Source organism: Ambystoma mexicanum, chromosome 2p, assembly GCF_040938575.1.
Source record: "Ambystoma mexicanum isolate Mex_15411 chromosome 2p, UKY_AmexF1_1, whole genome shotgun sequence".
Lineage (NCBI taxonomy): Eukaryota > Metazoa > Chordata > Amphibia > Caudata > Ambystomatidae > Ambystoma > Ambystoma mexicanum.
Window position 1 is genome coordinate 274,294,993 of NC_090923.1, and position 25,478 is coordinate 274,320,470.

A 25,478-nucleotide genomic window follows, 5' to 3' on the forward strand; every position below is an offset into this window, starting at 1 on the left:
ATAAGGTGGTTTATATCTTGAGGTCGAGCACACTCCAGTAGTTCCAGGCACTTCAGCCGTTCCATGCACTCCGACCATTCCACGTACTCCAAACTGTTCCATGCACTCCAACCATTATATGCACTACAGCCGTTCCATGCACTCTGACCGTTCCATGCACTCTGACCGTTCCATGCACTCTGACCGTTCCATGCACTCTGACCGTTCCATGCACTCTGACCGTTCCATGCACTCTGACCGTTCCATGCACTCCGACCGTTCCATGCACTCTGACCGTTCCATGCACTCTGACCGTTCCATGCACTCTGACCGTTCCATGCACTCTGACCGTTCCATGCACTCCGACCGTTCCATGCACTCCGACCGTTCCATGCACTCCGACCATTCTATGCACTCCAACCAATCTATGCACTCCAGCCATTCTATGAACGCCAACCATTCTATGCACTCCAGTAGTTCCATGCACTCCGACCATTCCAAGCACTGCGACTATTCCATGCACTCCAACCATTCTATGCACTCCAACTACTTGTGAGAAATATTATAATGAGGGAGGCAGAAAGTCTGCACGAATTTGGGTATGATGTATGTACATGGGAGAACATAAAAGAAGTGGGGAAAGAAAAAGAGGAAAGAAGGTGGAATGGGAAAAAACATCAAATCAGGATGGAAATTAAACGGATATAAAAGAAAATGAAAAATTAAGAAGTTTAGCAAAGGTTCTAGAAGAATCGATTGTGCAATTAAGAGCCTTAAGTCAACCACTTTAGTCCTACAGGGACGTTGAAAAATGTAAGCTGGAACTCTAGGGGGAAAAAACACTTATTAGGCAACAGTGAGATCTGTGCAGAATTCAAAACATTAGATGTACTGCACATACAGGAAACTTGGTTAACAGAGAAACTTATATGGGATGGGTTTAAAACAGCGAGTATATATGCTATACAAGGCAAACTGGGCAGACCCAAGGGAGGATTAACCATGTTAGTTAAAAAAAAAAAGGGATTGCAGAAATGTGAAGAGTGGAATATAGAGGGTGAAATACTGGCAACTGGATGGTTAAGAACAGGCAGGGCTAAGAAAGATGCACTGTTGTTTTTTAAATGTTTATAGATTAAAGGACATCAACCTGCATAAAACTTTGGGAAAATTAGATCAAAAGCTACAGGAATGGTTTGCCAGATATGGAGATGCTGGAGTAATACTGGTAGGTGACTTAAATGCAAGTTTCAATTTGGAGGAAGTGGAAAGAATGGACTGTTTTCTGACAGATTATGAGCACGTGGAAAAGGGAAAAAGGAAGAAAGTAGAAGGTGGAATGTGGTTGAATCAGGCAGTTAGCTGGGGACTAATACGGCTTGAAAATGAAAGACAAACCTGGGCAGCAAGAGGGGTTAATTCTGAAATTGATTTCATTTTTATGTCTGTCAATATTATTGAAAAAATAGAAAGATACCAAGTAAAAGAAACAAGGGTCAGCGACCATGCCATGCTATTATTGGAAATATATTGGTATAATAACAGCCACAGAAGAAGTGAGAAGAATTTGAGGAACCTAAATGTAAATACTAGAGGTAATCGAGTAAGATGGTTGGAAATAAAGGTGTATAACTTTAATATGTGTCTACTAACAGAATTTAATGCCCGTAGTTTAGAAAACAAGATTGTTCGATACTCAGCAAAGGGGTTCCCGGAATATTTAGAAACACTGTTAGAGGGTAACCTAAAATGTCAGGGTAACCCAATCAAGAGACACAGGCATGAATATTCTATAGAAATAAGAAAGAAAAAAAAGGAATTAAGAAGGGAGATAAGGAAAATTACTAAGGGGTTGGATATAAGTACGAATAAAACAGAAGCAATTAGGAAGTTGAAGCAAAAGTACACAAACTGGTTAAAGCAGGAACGTTGGAGAATAATTCAGGAAGATGGGGAAAAGATGTTAGAAAGTTTACAGGGAAAGAATGCTAGGGCCTTTTGGGACCTTATAAATAAAAAAGAGGAGAACAATTGGAGTAAAATGACCAATCCAATAGCTGAGGATGCTTGGGTAAAATACATTAAGCAAATGTTTACTACGGATAATCTTGAAAGTTACACACAGGAAATAGTAAAATGGAAATTAGAAGTAACAACAGATCAAATAGAGGCAAAGATCATGAACTCGAATTCATCAAGGGTGCCCGGACCAAATAAATTAACGAACAATGTGCTGAAGCAAGCCCCACACTTATGGGCAAAGATATTATATATTCAATATCAAGATATAATAGAAACACAATCTATTCCAGATTTGTGGAAATCATCATATATGGTACCAATTTTCAAAAGGAGTTCAAGGGTAGAACAAGCTAATTACAGAACAATATATATAATGGACGCGATTCAAAAATCATTGCCTCTATTGTTTTCGAAAGAATACATGAGTGGATGGAAGAAAATAACATCTTAGACTCCAGATTAATAGGCTTCAGAAAAAATATGGGAACGGACTGTGGGGGCCTTTTAATAAACTTTCTACAGAACACAGCGTGGAAATCTAGGGATGTCCCAATCTATGTGGCATCTATGGATCTAAGTAAGGCATTCGATTGTGTCAATAGAAATATCTTGTGGCAGAGGTTAGATAGGTATGGAATTGCTAAAGGTTTGTTGAGCATTATAATATTCTTGCACAATGAATCCAGAATTCAAGTAAGACTAGACTCAGAAGGACTCCTATCAAGAGAATGTATTACAGATAATGGAATGAGACAGGGATGCATACTGGGGCCTACTCTTTACAATTTATATGTTGCAGGATTGGGTCTAGTCCTGGAAACAACTGCATTTGCCTCTCCGAAAATTGGGAATCTGAAAATCAGCTGGGTAGGGTGCACAGATGATTTTCTTCTTATAGACACTACTCCTGTGGGTCTACCAAGACTCATAACAACATTCGGTAATTATATGTTAGGACTTGAGTTAAAGATTAATCTGAGTAGAACTGTGATAATCAAGGTAACCAAAGGAGGAAATAAGAATAGAAAGAAGAAGTTTGTATGGAATTGGGAAAATAACGAATTAGCAGTAAAAGAAAATTTCCAATTCTTGGGGTACCCTGTAGTGGCGAAGTACAGTAAAACGTTCCTGGTAAATTACGTCAATTCAAAAGTGAATGGCATGCTAAATCAAATGAAGAGAGTTGACAAAAAGTATGGTAAATGCTCGCTAGAACCATGTAGAGAATTTTATAAAAGCAAAGTACCTCCAACAATTATGTATGGGAGTGAGTTTTGGCCAAAAGCAATGGAAGGAGTGTATAGAGTGGTAGAAAGCAGAATTTGGAGATCCACTCTGTACTTTTTGCCTAAGTGCATTACAATTGAGGTGATAATGTATGATATGGGTCTACAATCATAAGTGAGTATGATTCAGTGGAAGAAGCTATGTCTCCTAAGTAAATGCGATTTTTCCAGAGAAGGAACATTGTATCATCAATTGAGAATGAATGACACATTTGGGTATATTACAAACTTAAGGTTAGAATGTGATGCAACTTTGGAAGAAATAGGTATGACAATGGAAGTGATGGAAACAAATCCAAATCTGGTAAAGAAAAAACTTAAGTTGACTGATTGGGAAAAAACTGGAATGATTATCTGTAACTCAAAGTTGTATGCTCATGTATTAACAGCAGGAAATAGCAAAAAATGAAAATTGCTTTTACAACGTTTCGAATGAACGTACTCTCTACCAATCAAATCAAATGTTTAGGATCATGACACGGTTGAGAAGACGGGTCATGCAGATTCTGTAAAGACAAGGAAGAGTTAGAAACTCTATGTCACTTAATGTCGGAATGTCCAGAGTTGTTTACAGAAACAGAAAAGTATTTTAAAGAATTTGTGCATCATGTCTGGTTACTAAGAGATCTCTTATGGATAAAAATGTTACAGGGAGAATCAATGTCCATGAGGTTAAGAGTCCTAGCATTTGTAGAAAATGTATGTAAAATAGAGTAAAATGCGGATTTGAGATACTAAGGGCCCTATTCTCATGTAGGTGTTAGAAGGTGGCGCATTCTTCTGAAGTCGGAAGGAATGCGCCACTTTCGCAATACATGTGGCGGTTGCTAGGATGGGTTGGAAACCAACCTAGCAACCGCCACATTCGTATAATGGCTTTTTGGAAGCCTATTCTTGTAGCATTCCTCCAGTTTAATATGTGCACTAAACTAGCGCACATTTACGGTACCCTTTTGGTGCCGGTAAACTGGAGGAGTGCCACAAGAAGCCTTGTTTGGTGTAAATGGAAGAGTCCATACACCCGTGTTGTATATGGACACTTTCATGTACACCAAAGCAAGCAGATTCAACGTTGCTGCAACATTGAAGCTGCTTGCTTTGGTGTACATAAAAGTGTTCATAGACAACACACGGGTGTATATGAACACTTTCATTTACACTTTGGTGCATACTGCATACTCTAAAATTCAGATCTGGATGCCCTTGCTATCACAGAATCATGGCTATATGAAGCAGCGGGACAGCTATCTCTGTAGCCCTCCCACCAGGATACACCCTATTCTGGCAGGACAGACTGCTCTCTAAAGGGGGAATAGTGGCACTCATAGTTAAGGATTCCCTATCGATCAGACAATCAACTCCCCAATAGGGGATGACGCAGATGACCTAACCGTGAAAATATCCCTATCACCAAACTGCACGATTGCCATCCACATTATCTACCGGCCGCCCGGCCCTCTACTTGACTTTCAGGAAAACCTTATCCATCTTCTAAGCAACAACCTAAAAAATACCACTAAATCCCTAATATTGGGAAACCTAAACCTTGGCTTCAGTGACCCAAAGGACAAACAAGCAAGATCTCAGGCCAAAGCACTTTTGGACTTGAGATTCGTACAACAAATTTCTAGCCCCACTCATTCTAAAGGACACACCCTAGACTTGGTAGCGGATCATAACTGCAACGCTGACATCCGCTCCAACACCCCCTACCCTTGGAATGACCACCACATTATCCACTTCTCCATCCCTGCCACCCTTAAAAACACGACACCCATCACTCCTGCACCACCCGCCCTCGCTAGAAGTGTGCGTAAACTAACAAAAAACAATATTCTGCCCTTCCTATAGATCTCTGCCCTCAAGCCCCTATTCTCCAAGGACCCCATTGCCTTGGCAGATTCTTTACAATCAGACATTCAAAGAAGCAATAGATGCTATTGCCCCTGTGGAAAAAAAGAAAGCAAAAACAAAATGACACGCTAATTCACAAACGGAACTAAAAAAACTATGTTCCCTTAAACAATTAGCCCTACGCAACTGGCAAGCTAACCTACAGGAAACTACCCTACTGTCTTACAAGAAACTTGCCACCCACTACAAACAAAGCATCACAGCAGCCAAATTGGCCTCTTATAATTCAAGAATTACGAATGCCAAATCTGAATCAAAAGAACTTTATGCCATTTTTAAGGAGCTAGCCTCCCCAGACACTAGCACCTAAGATCTCATAAAAGAACAATGCTGGTGCTCGGGCATCCAGTCTGCTATGCTCAATAAAATTGAGCTCTTACAGAGTAAAATCAAATCACACTCCGCTGCCATACCCAAATTAGACCTGCCCACCACACCATCTGTCAATCTTCACTCCATAGAAGAAAATACGCTTTTCACATTTAAAGATGTGCCTGAATTAGAAGTACTTGCCATCTTGAAAAACATAAAACTATCCAACTGTAGAGGTGATATTTGCCCGGCCAATCTCATCAAAGATTGTGCAGACACTCTAAGACCCTTCCTGACAGCTTTCATAAATGCCTCTTTTGCTTCCAGTATTGTCCCAGCATGCCTGAAGGAGGCATGGGTTCGCCCTCTCCTGAAGAAACCATCTATATACCCATTACCACTGTACCCTTTCTGTTGAAAACCTGGACAAAGCTGCACACAATCAGATCCAGCACTTCCTAGATTCTAACAACATCTTAGGTAAGATGCAATCAGGTTTGCGGCCTAGTCATGGGACCGACACTGCCCTTCTGGACCTTAAGAACCAACTTGATGAAATAATGGATGAAGGAAAGCCGGCGCTTCTCCTCGTTCTCAACCTGTCTGCAGCATTTGACTTGGTGGACCTCTCGACCCTCTGTAGACAACTCATTAAAACAGCCCAATTCTCCCAGGAAGCTACCGCCTGGCATACCTACTTCCTCGAAGGGAGAGCCATGAAGGTATTTTCAGAGCAGGCTTGCACCAATCCTACCACCATACACTGCGGAGTCCCACAGGGCTCATGCATATCTCCTACACTGTACAATCTTTTCACCATACTGCTCTTCAACGATCTGAACATTCTCAACATAGCATACACTAACTATGCCTAAGATACCCAAGTGCTCATTCCCCTCACTGGCTCTTATGAAACAGATGCAGAAGCACTATGTAAAATCTACTCCACTATTCAAGTCTGGATGGCAGCCAATGGGTTATGCCTCAATGGGGATAAAATGGAGCTCCTCATAGTAGGCCCCAAGTAAACGCTCAACAAGCTTGACAAACAGTACAACTCCTTCAGTATTGACAACTCCCAAATTGCGGTCTCAGCAGCAGTCAAAATCCTGGGGGTGTACATTGACTCCACGCTCTCAATGATGTGCCAAGTCAGCGCCATTGCATCTTCAGCAGCCTTCACGACTAAACGTATAAATGCAGTCAAACCATACTTATCCGCTTCAAACTGCCTCTCCATTGCCAGAGCCACCATTGGAGCCAAATTAGACTATTGTAACGTCTTATTTGCCAGCAAATCCACCAAAAATCTGAATCGACACCAAGTGATTCAAAATAATGCGCTCAGGGCTGCCCTCAGCATCCCCAAAAGAGAGCACATTGCCAGCGCCAGACAAAAAGCACATTGGCTGCCAGTCAAAGAAAGAATACTCGTCAATACACGGTCCTTAACACACAAATGTCTTTCACGCACAGCCCCCCTTATCTGACAGAAAAAATCACCAGAGCAGCATCATCAAGACCCATACGATCAAACCACTCCAACCAGTTAAAAGTCCCAACCTTCAAAAGGGCTAAAGCATGAGGTGCCTGCGTCACGTTCCTTGCTCCTAAATATTGGTACACCCTCCCCACAACCCTTCGAAACGAGACATCCTATCTAGCATTCCACAAATCGCTCAAAACTGAACTCTTCAATTAGCTCACCCAATATCCTCTGCTGTGCACTCCCAGTACCCTCTGCCCTCACAGGAGGAACTGGATGCTGCAAATGTTGTTGTGCTTGTTGTAGTTCAGTCACTCACCCTGCATCCATGAGGAGGTCTCCTGCCCTCGCTAGCTCGCTGTCTGTTACCTCAAACTTACTGACTGTATCTCTGCACTTCTCGCTGTTGCTTGTTCTTTTTACTTACCGTCTTATGTCATTGTATTTCTCACCTCTCTGGCAATCGGTTCAATGTAACCAAGAACCACAGTCAGATGCTCCTGTCATTCTCTGTGTATCTAAGTAAGCACTGCTGTAACAGCACCACAATGGCCCTGGGGCATTTTGTGTTCTTTATAAATTCAAATAAATGAAATAAATAACTAAATATAGCGCTTCCATAGCAAAATCTTATTGACAAAAGGATTACCTTCTGAAAAGATTCTGCTTGTTTCTAGACTCTCCACATAAAGGTTTGCGACAGTAGGGGCTACAGATGGACCCATGGAGGTGCTGTGCACTTGATGGAACATCCTATTGTTGAACGAGAAATAGTTCTCAGTTAACTAGATGTCATGGTACATGCTCCAAAACACTTGGAGCTGGCTGGCCTTTCCCAGTCACTGACACCCATCAGGGCTTATAAAGCCCCAAAGGGTAGTCCAAGGACTTCCTGGACTCAGTCCTGGCGCCGTTGGGGCCAGGCTCATAATTTTCCATCTGGTAATGCACTACATGGGACTACATACAGCCCAGTCAAAGGGGGCTGAATCATTTGGCTTATCCTGGGTGTGGCTGTGGGACTACTTTACCTGTGATTACAGAATGAGGCTGGAGGGACTATTTTATTGGAACTACTTACAAGGCTATTTAAACCACACCCTACCGACAGAACACGCTTCGCGTTATTCTGCACTCCTGCAGTGTAACGCTCACCGTGTCTGCTTAGCTCCAGTACCTGAACACCAGCAGCCACGCCCGTTCTGGAACTTCCATCCACCGGAACCTGAGAACCGAAAAAGAGAAGAGAGAAACAGGAATTAATACTGAGTTTTCAACATTACCTGAAGGATTCCATCTGAGTGGCCGCTCCTTCAGCTACTCTTCAGTTTGCTGCACCTGCAGAAAAGAAAGCATCTGCAAAAACAGCTGATACTCAACCAGAGACCGCTTCCCTTGGGATTCCTCTGCAGCGGTCCCTCCGTTCGCCGCTCCGGAGCCACGCTGCACCTGTTTGCAGGAAAGAAAAGAACACAGCAGGTTAGTCGTGCACAGGAAGAAACCATTATAGAGACATTCGGCGCCACTCACGAACGCTATACTCAACCGCATAGAATCTGCTCAGCGTTGAAGGACGAGTCAAATCTTCATTAAAAAACTGCTCGAGACCGCGCCTGAAAGAAAGGTGAATACAAGGTTAAAACTTGCGTAATAAAGACATTTAAGCAACTATTCCAAGCATCTATTGGTATAGAGACTTACCTGCTGAGTCAAGTAATTCAAGACTCCGCTACACCCCCACAGGATCAGTGAAGGAACTTAATCCAGGGAGAGACTATCATATTGCGCCCCTGCAAGAGATCGCAGGACAGAGAGTCCACCACTAAACAAACCAAGGTGAGGCTGAAGCAGAGAGGGGGCATTAGGAGGTTACGGGAGGTGGGAACTCAGCCCCGCTCCTCACGGTGCTAACATCCTATTTCGTCCTTGTAGGCAAAAGCATTCGGGGAAGGGACAGGGAAGGAGAAGTTGCATGCAAGTCTCTCCATCCAGCCGTGTAATGCCAGGGCAGACATCATTCCTGCATCTTCGAGCGACGCCCCCGAGGAGACCAGGTGAGCGTGACACTAGATTTCGGTGCATCATAAAATAAAGCTGTTAGGGATTTTGCCACCCTGGCACTTACTAAGTAGCAATTCCGCTCTCATGGTAATCCATGGCATCCATTTGCGGAATCCGTGTATATAAGGACACTATATCAAGTCCTACAAGTAGGTGCTGAGTATCGTAAAAAGGAAACCCTTCAAAAAGATGTATAACTTCTGTGGTGTCCTGTACAATAGTTAATCTCAGTATGGTTTCAAATGGTAATCAACAAATTTGGAATGGGGTTCAAGGATGGAGCCTGTCCCTAAAACAATTGAACAGCCTGGAGGATCGTCCAAGGTTTTGTGTACTTTAGGTAGCACGTAAAACTTTGGGATACTGGTATTCTCTCCACATAGGAATATAGATTCCTGTTTGGAGATCCACCCAACACTTGAATGATATAATATTTTATTTGTATCGCGCTCGTACACAAGTGTTTTCAGAGCACGACAAGGCAAAGGAGGGGAACAAGGGAGAACAAAACAACAATCTTACTAGGCCCCGTGACATTGAGAATGCGCAAGTGCATGGGAGAGGGAAAGGGGAAAGTGCATGTGAGGAGGGGTTGAAGTGGAAAGTTCTGAGCAAAAGCAACAAACAGTGATAATGCAGCCAGCAAGTGGCAAGTGCTAGGTTTAAGATAACATACAGGGTGTGTCTGATAAGTGCAGAAGAAAAAGGGGGGGACTGTAGGGTTACAGATGCAGACCCCAGTGCAAGGGATTACCAGGAGGCAGTGCGGGTGGGTGGCAGGGTGAGCAGATACTTGGGCTCAAAAGTCAGAGGCTGACCAGGTGCACGATGAGACAGAACAGATCAGCAGGGGAGAGGAAGAGAGAAGGCAGAGCAATAGAGGAAGGTCTTGAGGTGCTTCTGGAACCAGAGCTGGTTCTCCTCATGTTTCAGAGTGTCAGGGAGGCTGTTCCCGAGGGAGGCCCCAGTGGAAGAAAGAGATCTAACCCCAGCTTGTTTCTTTGGAAAAACGACTGACCCTGAGGGAGTTAGAGGTGGAGGAGCGAAGAGCTCGGGAGGGAAGGTATTTACGGAGGGACAGCTGAAGGTAATTTGGATCCAGGCTCCGGAAAGCCTTGTGGACAATGCAAACGGTCTTGAAATTAGTCCTTGCAGCCACTAGGAGCCAGTGGAGAGATTTCAGGGCTGAAGAGATACAATCCCAGGGCTTGAGGGCAAGGACAAGTCTTGTGGCCCTGTTCTCGATAAGTTGCAAAGGGCGAACAGTATAAGCAGGTAGATTTAGGAAGAGGCTGGTGCAATAATCCAACCTAGAGAGAACCAGGGCTCGAGAGACAGTGAGCTTTTGGAGGAAGGAGAGGAAAGGCAGAATACCTCTGAGGAGTTGCAGTAGGAAGTTTGACTTTTTAGAGACATCAGAGATGAGGGCAGAGAAGGAAAGCGTGGAGTCAAAGATAATCCTGAGGTTCTTAGCCTCGCAGATGGGGGTAGGAGGAGGGCCAACGGAGACTAGCCAGAGAGTACAGGAAAGGAGGGAGATTATATGCCGATGAGATGGATCTCAGTCTTGCTGACATTCAGGCAGAGATCATTGGTGGCACACCACTCCGGAATGACAGATAGGCAGTCCAAGATGAGAGAAGGAGAAGAGGTGGTTGAGGGAAGTCTGAAAATTAGTTGTGTGTCATCAGCATAGCACTGAATGTTGGAGCAGAAAATGGTAATGCAGTGGAGCAAGAGTTGCCAGGTATTGGTTGAAAAGCCAGGGTGAGAAGTTAGACCCCTGGGGGACAATGCAAGTAGAAAGGGAGATAGATGAAAGGAAGGCCCCATGTTGGACCTGGGAGGGTCGGTCAGAGAGGAAAGAAGTCATCCAGGCCAGAGCCTGATCGGTGATACCCAGGTTGTCACAGAGACGGTTGAGCAGGATGGTATAGTTGACCGTGTCGAAGGCAGAAGAGAGATCGAGTAGAATGAGGACAGAGGGGATGTCAGAGTCAAGGTTGGAGAGCAGATCTTCACTGATGTTCAGGAGAGCAGTTCCCATACTTCTGGCAGCTCTAACGCTAGACTGATAGTCATGGAGACAACCAACAGAATTGGAGTGAAGGTTAAGCTGAGAGATGGATAGCTTTTCCAGGAGTTTACCCAGGAAAGCAGTGATGGAGATTGGGCGATAGTTAGCCGGGCAAGAAGGGTCAGCTGTGTGTTTTTTGAGAAGAGGTTGCACAAGAGTGTGTTTCAGAGGGGAGTGGAAGGCTCCTGAGATGAAGGAGTGGTTGCAGAAATCTGCCAGGGCAGGAGCGGGGGTGTCAATGTGGGCCTTGATGCTTTTTCAAGAACGGGGAGGAACCTGTTTTGAAGAGACTTTCATATATCAGACTTGCCTGGAGATTCTTGTCAGTGGAGAAAAGAGGAAACAACGACAAAGAGGGTAGCGGGTGGCTGTAGGAGGGCCAGAGTTCAAAGAAGGAGAAGGGTGAAAAGGGGAAGGGGACAAGAGGATGGGCAGGATGACCTGGGTTTTTGAGATGAAGTGAGAGGCAAGCGCCGTGCAAAGGGCCTGGGAGCTGACAGGAGGGGTAGAGACTGCTCCTTACAGATTTTAAAGAGTTTGGCTGAGTTGTTAGATGCTGCAGAGACACAGGCTTGGATGTGGGCTATCTTCTTAGTGTGGACAGATAATCAGTATTGACTTTGGAGCAGGCGATAGTCCAGTTTGTTAGGGGATGAGCAAGAAGCCCTCCATTTCCTTTCAGCCACCCTACCCTTACGTTTAAGAGTAGCTAGGTCAGAGTGATACCAACAATTGCACTTGTTTTGGGTTTCAAACAGATCTTCATGACAGGGACAAGAACATCAAGAGTATCGGATATGGAAGAGTAGAGCACAGACAGGGCTGTGTCAGGATGTGAGTCAGCCAGAGGTGGAGGGGAGGAGAGAAGGTGGCAACAAAAGCCTCAACTGACACGCTTCATGGGCCAGATGTCTGAGAAGGTAGATGGCAGTGTCGTGTTGGCTTGGCCTGGCGGTTAGAGGGGGAGGGATGGGAGGAGAGGATGGAGTGATCGCTCCAGGAGAGAGGAGTGATCAGAGGGATGGAGAGGGGATATCAGAGGAGATCAATACATCAAGGGTGTGCCCTGCAGAGTGAGTCGGGCCAGAGGGGAGGATAGAAAGGGAGAGGGAATCACAGAGGTCACTGTAGAGGACAGGGAAGGAACAAGGAGAGTCTAGATGGATATTAAGGTCACCAAGAAGGAGGAGTTGAGTGTTTGAGGCCAGAAGGGAGGAGGAGAGGACCACCCACTCAGAGAGAAATAAGTTGATCTGACCCGGGGACCTATAGAGAGTAGCCACGCTATGACGGTGGCTAAGAGAGAGAGAAATCCTGCAGACAAGACATTCAAAAGAGGAGTATGTCTGCGTGGGAATGATAGAGGCAGAAATCCACTCCGGAAAGATCAGGGTTACACCCCCTCAAAGTCGGGTGGATCTGGGTGAAGATTGGATCTTGTAGCCATCAGGGAGGAGAGAGTCAAAGTTCATCACAGAGCTGGCCGTGAATCATGTCTCGGTGAGACTGAGGACATAAAGGTCAAGTTCTTCCAGGAGATGGCAGATGTCAGAACGAGAGTTGAGAGTGGCAAGATGGAGAAGGTTGCCAGCCTTAAAGGCCTTCTGGGGTGGGGTACAAATCAGTTACGCCCTGTGGAGGTGAGGAAGGAGCCTGAGGTGGGGCAGAAGAGGAGGGAAGAGAGGGCAAGGTAGCCATGGGGGGAGGAGGGGACAGCTAAAGATGAAAGGACATTGATCAGACGAGGGAAGCGCCTATCAAAGAGGAGGATTGGCCTGAGGGCCTTGGACCATGACAGTGCCATTTAGGTAGACATTATTGATGATCTTAGAGGAGTCGAAGGTTGTCGGCATCACTCACTCCTTGTACCTCACAAGCATATTCAAAAGTTACAAGCCAGTCAATTATATCATTCTTTTCCTCATACATGACTGTGCATTGTTTTTGGCTGAATTACCGCATCATTTTTTTTCCCCGCTGATTCTTGAGTTGTGTTGTGGCGGTAATGTATTTTTTTAATGTAATTCTGCCAACGGATTTATCCTCACCAGGGGATTTGGCACCAATCTTTCTGTAGGTCATGATTTGGCATAGTGGTAAAGTTGGCAGTAATGCAGTTACCGCCAATTATATTACCTACTGACATACTTGTAATGAGGCCTCATGAATTGCATTGAATTCATATTCAGATAACAGTGTTAACCTTTTGAGAGGATGAAGAATGAAACTGTCAAGGTTTTGGCAATTTGGGAATACATCCACTGCCAAAACCTTCCTTCCTTCCTTCCTTCCTTCCTTCCTTCCTTCCTTCCTTCCTTCCTTCCTTCCTTCCTTCCTTCCTTCCTTCCTTCCTTCCTTCCTTCCTTCCTTCCTTCCTTCCTTCCTTCCTTCCTTCCTTCCTTCCTTCCTTCCTTCCTTCCTTCCTTCCTCCCCTTCCTCCCCTTCCTCCCCTTCCTTCCGTCCTCCCTCGCCTGGTTTCGTGATTCTTACAGTGAATTAGCCTGAGAAGATGGCTTCTAGTTTTTAAGGTTAGGTCATTTCGATGTTGGCTTAGTCTGGCTCAGAGAGATTTTAATGGCTGAGTCAGTAATACAGTTTATATAGTGTATGTTTTATACTCGTGCTTTCGAGATTTTTTCCCACTCTTGTCAGGTCTGCTAGTTCCTAGCTAAACAATGTAGTAGTTGATTTTTCTTGCTTTAGTGTCTTTCTATTTTAGCAGGTCCAGGTTTCCCATGCGTTTTGTGTGTGTCTGGCTGGAGGTTGTAGCATATAGAGTGTGGCTGCATTGGTGCGTGGAGGCCTGAACATGTTGTAGTTACTTGCTTATTCCTACATTATTTGCTAACCATGGATGATTGATTTCTGAATAATATCTCTAATTATTTTCTCTATTCACGCAACACATTAACAAATTAGAGTCAACCATATACATGACATTCATTGGAGTCAGGGAGTTACACGGGTGGGTGCAGTGGCGAAGGTTAAACACTGGAAGCGAGAAGATGCACATGAATGGCGAGGGATGGCGCTACTGTGCATGGTGGCGCATGTGAATAATGTGTCGTAATATCCCACTGTGTGTTTAATGATGAAAGCTCATTAAGGTCTAAGATTAAGACTAAAGTCTACGTGCCCGATCAGAACTTCCTAATTCCAAAGTTTGCACACAACTTCACAAGCCTTTGTAAATATAGTACTATCATAAGCAGAAGGACCCCAGACTAGAACGTGTTGGGAAAATACTGTTTTGGTTGGCCTCTTTTCTGGAACGCCCTGCTGCTCCACAGCATGGGAGAGCCCGGCATCAGCTTCAGGAATTTCATCCTCTTGCTAATCCGACTGCCAAACCCCATCCTCCTGTCCCACTCCTCTTCATCATCTGCCCCCTCCTGCCCCCATCCATAGTCCTCCCGTTTTACATCAGTTTTTTCCTGTTCTACAACCTGAGGTGCCACATGCTTCCCCTAAATTGCCTCTTCATTAACCGCTTCCTCTCAATGTTTGCCTCCTGCCATTCCACCCACTGCTGCCTTTCTAACTACGTCTCCTCCTGTTCAACCATCTCCAGTCCCTCAATTGTGGCCTCCTCGGTTTCCAACTAATCCTGGCCCTCCATCCCTGCCTACTCACGTGGCACCTCCAAGCTGCTGGACCTAATCCAATGAGCTGATCCCAAAGAGATCCACTTGCTCCATAACACTGCAGGAGTTTAAAAGGGACTTAGTTTCTATTAAAAAAACTATTTAGCATCACGTTTTTTTTTCTTCTCTGTTTTCGGAGTCATGAAAAGGTATTAGATTACAATACCCCACAATCACAAAGGAGTTAAGGTTTCACAAAGGAGTTCCCTTTTTCTTTTTTTTCTGGATTGAAGCCGGAATGTTAAGGGAAAATGATTCAAGGAACACCATTTTCATTTCCTTACACAGTCGTTTCTTTCTTTTATTTTGTTCTTTTTGCGTGGAAGGAGGGAAGGGGAGTCACGTGAGTGAAAACTTTCACACAACAATCACAATACAAATAAAATGTCACAAACAGGCATTGATATATCAAAAGACCCAAACTACTGCTCTTAGTGGTTACAACCCAAGCACTCCTGATCTGATATGTGGATCACCCCTGTTTCTCCTGTGATGTTGTAAGGCAGATGCCATGACACCATGGCCATCGTGTACACAGCTACGAGGGCACCCATTTTACGCATTCGGAATCATGCTCATTCAGAATTTCCACCCACAGAACACATTTTCCCTGTTACTCTATCTACTACCCACGGTTGTCACAGCCAAAGAAGGAAGCATGGTGACCGCCCAGAGAAGGTCTTCATCCATTACCAGATATGTGTCACATTCCAAGACTCTCCCTAGTGTTGCCTCTGTGACCCAACCATCAGAAGCATCCAGGTTCTGCACGAAAGATAGCCCCCATCAAGAGGAGCGTGACATGTCAGAGGAGAATAAGGTGCCTGACAATATTGAACACAACAGGGAAGAGCAAACAGAGACAACAGCCCCAGTGGTCGATTCTGAGGTCAGATGATATTCATCAAGGAGCATGCGTCGACCCCCAGAATCAACGTGCTGGTAATACCATTTACCGTCATGTTTCTGGACAAGTGGTGGCCTGATTTACCTCCAGCCAAGAGCTGGAACTAAGTCAGGAACCAAACTGGCAAAAAACAGCTTGTATTACTGGCACAAGTTTTACCGGTGCCAGTAATACCGGCAATCCCCCATGCATTCCTATGTAACTCCATGGAATGGGGATTTCCATGCCCTTGCTGGCACTTGTAATCTGCAGGTAATTCCGGCAGATCAGGTGCCAGAAACGATATTACCATTTGTCGGTATCCTGGGGGCATTACCGAAAGGATACCGGCAAAGCTCTAGTAGGGCCCAAGAACTTTGTTTGGAGTAATAATTTACTGAGAGTTGTGGGCGCAATTTGGTGAAGAAGTGGAGGGAAGTGATGGTGTTAGGTGGATTCCATGACATTGCGGCCCGCATGCCTGCATCCACACATGCAGACAGACACGTGGTGATGGAAGGAAGCGTCACCATGTGAATAAATGGCTTGGGGCTTTCTGTGCTCGAGTCAGGAACACCTACACGGATAGAGCTGAAATTATCTGGTCCCTGATAGCACCGCCAGGCTACAGGTGGGTTGGATCCTCATACAGATCAGCCAGCACCCAGCAAACAAATGTAGGATATAACATCTCCCTATCAGTCAAGCGCACCACACAGAGAAGTAGGATATATGATGTGCCGTTTAGCAGTCCAAAAAAACTCCACAGAGTATCGGAAGCTCTGATTGGCCCACCAAAGTCATTTGGCAGACTGACTGATATGAAGATGCATGTCCTGCATGGAAAGATAGTGGGGGGGGCGTAATGCTACTGTTTGGTTTGAAAGATCCAGCTGTCAGGATTTCACCCACTTAATATGATGGTTCAACATCCATGATCCATCTTTCCAGAATGCAAGCCGCATATTGGTGGTCATGCATTCGGATACTAGCACTATATTTTCTGTACCTATGTACACATACATTGCATATTCATTTCTAGGCATCATTTACAAAGTGGTACTTTTGAAGACAGTGTTAGCACTTGAAAAATAAGACAGCATTTGTTTAAAAAATCATCAGGCTGCATAGCCCAATGGTATGAATTTAATAATTGAGCTTTAAATCACTTACTTCCTCCATATCCGAGCAGAAGAGGATTCCGCGCACTCATTTCTAAAGAAAGAACATGCAAACAAAAATGGGTTTTTGCATTGACATAGTTTGAGCAAGAACACATAATGCAATCAAGTAAACATGTTTTTACTTTGGATGGACATGAAGAATGTATAAACCAATAGGATATGCATATTATGTCAGTGCGTTGCAGGACTGCGCTATTAGTCATTATTTCAACATAGGTTATTTACACATGTGTAAACCCCATTACCTGTGGGGTTTCAGTATGCAATGGGGTGAGTGTCGTATTCTAGTGAGAGGCTGGATTGTTTACAATCCTTCCTTGATGTCCATTTCCCCTAGCGGTGTGTCGTTTGGGCATGCAAATTCTGGAACCTAGAGTTTGTGGCTCTACCAGCAGAGGGAGCGGAGCTGCCAATGAGGTAATTTCACCTGAGGAGCTGCTCAAGCTCCCCTGCTGGTGAGCGTGAATGGTAACTCCGATATGGCATAACTGCCCACAGGGGGATTGCCTGGGAGGGCAGCCAACACATACGAGAGAAGGTGGAAGCCCCAGACTTCCTCGGAGGGCACTGAGGCCCTCTTCCGAGGCGGAGACCCCCGCCCTGATTGATAGGCCGTCTGCCTATCAGGTGGTTGACAGCTATCTCTCTCTCCCCACCCGGGGTCGAGAGAGTGAGACTGTGTGAGGGCTATATAGCACTTGGAGGGCGCTGCCTCCGGGCCCCTCCACTTGTAAGCTTCCGAGAGAGTGGGTCAGGAGTGGCGCAGCCTGGTTCAGTCATGTAGGAGTGGGAGAAGTGTAATGGGGATATCACGCCCTGCGTATTCCGACCCAGGTCAACATGCGGGCAGTTTGGGATGCAATGTACTTGATGAAATATTCACATTGCTGGGTCAGCAACTCGTGAGTCGTGTTCCTGCATGTGGTGCAGAGGTGGGGATTAATGACATTGGTGGACACTGCACTTTAAGGCCCAGTCGTGCCCTCTAGGGGTTGGTCCACTGGTTAGGGGCCAGTGTTTGCCATTCTTCCGACGCCTGCCTCGACCTGTTGGGTCTTATGCAGCATCATTCCGTTGTTAGTTGCCACTGCTCTGGGACATATATATACATATTCAGTGAAAAAACTTTGTTAAAGGGATGTTATGGTTCCAAGTAAAACCGAAAACCCCCTGAAATTCGCCAGTTATGGTAAGCTAAGCAACCATAACTCGCGCCATCACCTTGCACTGCTAAGACTAACACCCAGGACATCAAAGATGACATCACAAATGTCATTGATGACATCACTGATGACATCACATGTGCATTTACTTTTCATGAAAGTAAGCATACCAAAAAAAGTATTTTGCCAAAATGTTCCGTCACAAAGTCATTCAAAATCTTATAAAAACAGGAGAGAATCTAGGTTCAACGCTTAAAACCTATCATAGGAAATTTATCTTAGAAGCCAAAATGTTCCGTCACAAAGTCATTCAAAATCTTATGAAAACAGGAGAGAAACCAGGTTCAACGCTTAAAACCTATCATAGGAAATTAATCTTAGAAGCGTTGATAGACAGTGCAATTCTTCTCAAAAGAAAGTTATTTATTTTAGTGTTAAACAGAATGAAACCACTAACAAAACTAATAACTAAATTACAAAAAAGACTTCTCAATAAACAAAATGTCAACAGAAAGAACTTCTTAAGTGTCTGCAGAGGTGAATGGAGTTACACTACGAGCACAGAACCATACTTTAATGAAGAAGCGTACAAACAAAAGCAAACCAATACAATTGCCATACATAGCAGTGGTCGAGGTTATAAAAAAGTTAATAATACCATAATGGAACAAGAAGTAGTCCTTACAAAAATATGCCCTGAAAACCCCTCCATTCAACTGAATCAGAACATCTAGTTGCCATGCACGTCAATGTGTAACATTCCCAAACAATTTTTCAAGTCTTTACGCCAATTCCTCAATCAATATATGAAAAGCAAAGACAAAATCAAAATTAAACTACTGCAAAATATGGATACCTGTCCAGTGCGCAAGTACACAGGACTACAAGGACATTCACTGGCCTGCATTACAGGACCTACTTGCAAAACCAATTTCCATGATATCAAAAGGATATCAACACATCATTCAACTATAAGAAATCTAGTTTATAAACTGTGCTATGCTAAAAGTCCTGCTTTAGCACTAGCCAATTTAAATAACATTCTTCTACATGGTACAGCAAAAGACCTACTAGAAGAAATTGACTATATCCAGTAAAAATATTTTGGAAGTGAAACCCACTTACAGAATGAAATAGCTGTAAACCAAATTAGTAACAATTCTACACATAGCAACCTTTTACTACACACATACAAAAAAGAAATACTAAAATTTAAAAGTACATCAGCTGAAGTACCAAACCATGTGTGTGTATGTTGCTGCAGAACTTTTAAAAAAAGTAACTCAAAAACTAGATCTATCATACAAAATAGAAGACAATGAAGATTCTAAATGGTTTGAATTAGCTCTCTAGTTTATAGCAGAAAACATATATGAAATAACTGACCCCGTAATACTTTGCAGTTACTGTACTACAAAACTTGACAACAACCAAACTCCTTCACGTGCTATCACAAATAATTTGGAATTATATCCACTACCAAAACCCCTTCAACAACTTAATTTATATGAGAGCATCATAATTCAAACAGTGCACCCATTTCAAGCAATAATACGCCTTCAACCAAAAACTGCAAAATTACCTCCCTCTGAATTAGGGAAAGGTATTCGTGGAAAAGTAGTGTATTTACCATTAGATCTAAAAGAAAATGTGCACCCTCCAGGAGTGCAACGTCCAATGCAACAATCTTTAATTATCTTGGTAAATGGAGTACCTACAAAAGACAAAAAAAATTGGCAACAGTTGGTAGATTTACATAAAGTTAGAGAAGCCTTGCAATATCTTAAAGAGAATAATGAATATTAAAAAAGAAATTAATATTGAAGAAAACTTGAAATATACAACTGAAATAATTCAAGAGACACAAGAAGCTGGTCAATTTGAGCTCCTAGATCCTGCTACAACATCAAACACTTAAGACCATTATACAATTCATCCATCACACTCTAATGACACAGTAGAAGATGCACTAGAAACGTACCAAATGCGTTAAACAAAAGGATCACCAATCAGCATATGGGAAAAAAGTATAGAAGCACATGCTTGTCCTCTACTCTTTCCTACTGGCAGAGGAGTAAGGTACGATGATAGACCTATTCAAATATCAGCATGAGAATATAGGTCATTATGGATGTATTCTGAAGATCCACATTTTGTCTAAATCTGGGAATACATACTCCAACCACTATTTCAAAGTGAACTAGCAACTTTATGTCACGGAGTTGCACACATATTAAAATCAGGATCGCACTTTCAAAATATGACAGCTACACAATTATTACAAAAAGTTCAACAAAAAGATGAGGTTTTACAATCAAATATTACAAATCTATTAGCAAATATGCGTGGTACTAAAGAGTACTGGTTTCGATGTCATGGAGATGTACGTTGTATGATCAGAAACCTTGGCCCACCCACTTGGTTTGTTACATTAAGTTGTGCAGAATATGCATGTGAAGATTTGCATGATTTCCTACGCATATCAAACAAAAACAAAACAAACATAGATATACTAACACCTGGAGAACTTTGTTCTCTGGATCCTGTTAATGTTTCAAAATATTATCACCATCGCTTCATTGCTATGCTACATTTTATTTGTAATAAAACTGTTCCTCCCCTTGCAGAAGTGCAACACTTCTTTTGGAGAAAAGAATACCAAGCCAGAGGAGCACCACATATCCACATGCTTTTATGGATTAAAGATGCTCCTAAATTTGGTCAAGACAGTGATGCCACTGTTTTACAGTTATTAAAAATATGTCACCTGTGAAATTCCATCAGAATCCACAAATAGTGATCTTCGTGCACAAATTTTACAATTTCAAAGACACAAATGTGGCAAATATTGTCGTCGCAAATACAAAAACAAAGGGAAATACTACACCAAATGCCGATTTGGTTTCCTTAGACCATTTACAAATACAGGTCAAGTGAACAACCTCATGTCTTCAGTTAGACATAGGGCCTCATTACACGGAAGGCGGTAATGGTTAACGGCCACCGTTAATGGTAACGTTGACCGTTAACCATTACCGCCTTACTACGAGGTCCCTTAGCGGGTTGGTGCTTTAACGCCTGCTTTTTGCAGGCGTTAAAAACCAACCCGCTAAGGGACCTCGGAGCTAATTACGGCACCGCAAAATTGCGGTGCCGTAATTAGCGCCTTCCCCATTCCCATAGAGCCCTATGGGGCAGAAATGGGAATGGGGAAGGGCAATGGCGGAAGGGGGATTTACCGCCCCTCCAACCTTGGAATGGGGCGGTAAATCCCCTTTCTGCCAAGGCGGTGCCGGTATTTTACCGGCATGAGCCATGGCGCTAATAGCGCCATGGCTCACCGCCTTCCGTGTAATGAGGCCCATAGTGTTAAAGGTAAGTCACCTAAAAATACATATTACATAAAAAGAAAAGAAGAAGAAAAATATATCAATGATTACAATGCAATTATTGCCCACTTAAGGAATGCAAATATAGATGTGCAGTACATTGCAGACAATTCTACTGCAGTTGCACGATATGTCACAGCATACTTAACCAAAGCAGAAAAGACAGAGCTGCAAGACCTCTGGAATGACCTGTCATCAGATAAAACAGTGTCTCAGAAATTATACAGCTTAGGCATAAAAATGCTGTCCCACAGAGAATGTGGATCCTATGAAGCAGCTGATTGTTTAACTGGTACTGCATTGTATGGTAAATCTGAAAATATAGTATGGCTAAGTCTTGGTCCAGCTAAATCTAGAAAAAGAGTTCTAAAATCATACAAAGATATAGAAACAATAGCCACACATGATCCCAAAAGCCAAGACATTTTAAAAAACAATTTATTGGACACATGCTACCCAAACAGTAGTACCACTTTGGAAATGATGTGTCTATACCACATAGCCCAAAACTACACATACAAAAATAATATAAAACCTGATGAAATAAATTGTAAATATAGAGTGACAAACTGTGAAGGCAGCTTAGTAAAACTCACCAAACCAAATTTAATTAATCATATCAAATTGTCATTAAAGACTACTCAACATAAAGAAGTATATTACATGTCCCTGCTACAACTCCATGGAGAAAAGAAGAACAAATACTAGATAACTATGACTCATATGAAGACGCTTTCAAAGCAAATGAAAGCACTATAACTGATGTAATCTTTACAGAGTACAAAACAATGTTGCACAATGAACAGCAACACGAAGAAGAACTCCAGGTCCAACTAGATAAGGACACTCCTGACAGTAGTCAACCTTCTGTAACAGGAAGCCAAGAACCACTGGGAGAGCCACTAATAACGAATGAGGCAGAATTAGCTATGATAGAAGTAGAAAACACCATGTGTCAGTATGAAGATAAAGAAGACTTAACTATACTACAATCAAAACTAAACAATGAGCAACTTAGCATTTTTCAAGAAGTAACAAAAGAAATTGCACATGGTATACAACATGAAAACAAAGAATGCACCTGCCAAAATTACAAACCTATACTACTGTACGTCAGTGGTGAAGCTGGTTCTGGCAAAACATTCCTAATCAAAATCATCAGTAAGTTCCTTCAACAATTGCCAAATAACAAACTGTCAGCTGTTGTCACTGCCCCCACAGGTTAAGCTGCCTACAACATAGGTGGTGTCACTTTGCACCGATTACTACTCCTGCCAGTAGAACACCAAAACAAATGAGACTATTCCAAACTTTCTACAGAAGCTGCAATAGAACTATGCAGAGTATTCAAACAAATGAAAATGTTACTAATAGATGAAGTGAGCATGGTGTCCAACCTAATGTTGGCTTTGATTCACCTCAGATTACAAGTACTCAAAACAAACTATGAAGTGCTCTTTGCAGGAAAACACATTATTGTTTTCGGAAATCTTCTTCAATTGACACCAGTAAAAGGTGAGCCTATTAGGACACAAACTCTGCCGTAAATCTGTTGGCAGCATTGGAAATGTCAACCTTTGGCAACATTTCCAATACTGAGAATTAACAGAAAACATGTGGCAAGCTGCAGATCTCACTTATGCCAACATCTTAAAAAGTATCAGAGTTAGTATACTTTCTAAAGAAGCAGAAGCAATATTGAAAACCCGGCATAGTCATGCACTTCATGGTGATAATGCATGTGCTACAGATGTTATGGAACAATTAGCCCACAAAAATGTCAATTGTATGGCCTTAATGCCAACTCTTGCAAGCTGTTTCAAATTCAATAAAATAATGTTAAGTAAAGAAATGCAACCAATAATGGAAATTAGTGCCACAGACAAACTAGATGTACATGGAATGACACTACCCATGTGTGACCAAGCCACAACAAGACTAAATAGTTTAGAAAAATCCATCTCAAACACAGCAGGCTTGGAAAAGATATTAAAATGATCCTTAAATTGCAGAGTAATGCTTAAACGTAACCTTGACGTGGACCAAGGACTAGTTAATGGAGCACTGGGTACAGTTGTTGGCTTTCAAACATACCCACGTGACAACAAAATTCAGTTTGTCAATATTCTCTTTGACAAACTTTCAGAAGTTAAAAGGATAGGACGCTCAACAGCTCGATTCCTTCTCTTCAAAGACATGTATGTACAAAGAGAACAATTTTCTCTAACTCTTGCATATGCAGTCACCATTCATAAATCATAAGGTCTTACCCTAGACAAAGCAATGATAGACATTGGTAACACAGTCTTTAAAGAAGGCATGAGCTACGTAGCACTATCACGCTTACGTACACTTGATGGTCTATTTCTAATCAACTTTGATGCAAGTAAAGTAAACGCTGATATTCCTTGCATTTTAGAATACAATAGACTTTGCTCACTATACACCTCCCATATAAACACATATTCTGTACCACAAAATGTAAAACGTTGTAGAAGAAAACTAAATCAAACAGAAATGCAACAGGATGTCACTGAAAATCCTCCAAAGAGAGTAAAAGAAACTAAAACTTCATCAAGTACCACAAACATAAAAGAACCCATTAGGGAAAGTAAACCAGGTACTTCATCAAAGAAGGAAGACAAACTAATAAAAATAAATCAGATACAGAACTACCTGGTCCATTTAAACTCTCAAATATAGGTGGAGTAAGTTGCTACGCAAATGTAGCAATGGATATTCTATTTCAATTGCCACCAATTGTTGACAACATTTACTTACACAGTACAGACCAATTGTGTTTGCAAATGTTAGTACTTCACAGAAATGCAACAAACAATCCTGATAACACGTATAGTGTTTATGGAATAAGACAACAATTGGAATACTGTGCTGGAATGGTTAAATTCACTATAAACTCACAGGAAGTTCCACAAGAATTTCTAATGTACTTACTACAGGTACTGGAAAATATAAACATACCTATAAATGAAATCTTCCAGATTTCATACATGTGGAAACATACATGCACTCTCTGCAACAATGTGACACAAGAAGAAATCCCTAATGAACGCTTCATATATATACCTAATTGTGAATCCATTCCATTTCAGCAACTTGTTCAAAATGCAAACCATGGTAGATTATGTACTACCTGCAATTCGGATAATCACTCCACCTTACTAATACAAACACATAGTAAATACGTAATACTAATGCTTCTACGTTACAATGGAGATGGTACCAAAAACAACTGCAAGCTGACTGGATTCACACATGGTCAAATATCACTTCGTAAGGAAACCTTCATAGGAATAGGTATAATCTACCACGCAGGAGCCACAACCAATTCAGGGCAGTACACTGCATATATAAAAAAGAAATGTGGAATGTTTTGAATGTATGATAGTACCATTACTCTAAAGCAGAGATTACCAGCAAATCTTACAAACGCTTATTTACGGTTCTTAAAACCAAAATTTGATAACTAAACTGTACTTAAATCTTAAGTAAACTTGTAGTAAAAAAATATAAACTGTTAGAATATTCCAAAAGCTATCTAACTGCCCAAAGTTTGTACAACAACTAATCAGATAAATGAATACCAATAAATTAGAGCAATAAATACACAGTTAGAATATGCCAATTGGTATCTAACTGTCCCAACATTTAACAATATCCAAACAGATAAATAATATGTTACTGCTCCAAAAAACTGCAACAAGCCAATGTATAAAGCATTAGCCAGAAACAACAAGTGAAGACTGAAAACAAACAAACAAATAAACTGTAGCATAACAGAAAAAGTTTTTTTTTTTTTATCCAACATGGATTTTTTTTCTCCCACAGACCCAATGATTTTAGCAACTAACACAGAAACTGAGCAAATTGCACAGTCCTCTGGTTTGTAATCTAATAAATATGAGGGTCCAAAAAAAAAAATGTTGATTATACAATGTAATAAGGCATTACAAAATACTAATACTAACATGCTATTTTGTTTTATCACAGAAATGAACAAGGAATACATGTCCTCCAGTTACTAAACCAAACAGTGAGTATATTATAATAAGTA

At 42.3% G+C, this 25,478-nt stretch overlaps 1 protein-coding gene across 6 annotated transcripts in view; it reads right to left on the bottom strand.

Moving 5' to 3' along the window:
- The window catches only part of LOC138566370 (inter-alpha-trypsin inhibitor heavy chain H4-like), a 1,003,937-nt gene that overhangs the window by 451,729 nt on the left and 526,730 nt on the right, over positions 1-25,478 (bottom strand). For all 6 annotated transcript variants that reach the window (XR_011301923.1, XM_069643539.1, XM_069643537.1 and 3 more), the window contains exon 15: positions 16,841-16,882. Coding sequence is in view for 5 of the 6 variants with exons in the window: in XM_069643539.1 (XP_069499640.1) it covers positions 16,841-16,882 (42 nt within the window). In the remaining variant the exon portion in view is untranslated. The remainder of the gene's footprint in view (positions 1-16,840; positions 16,883-25,478) is intronic.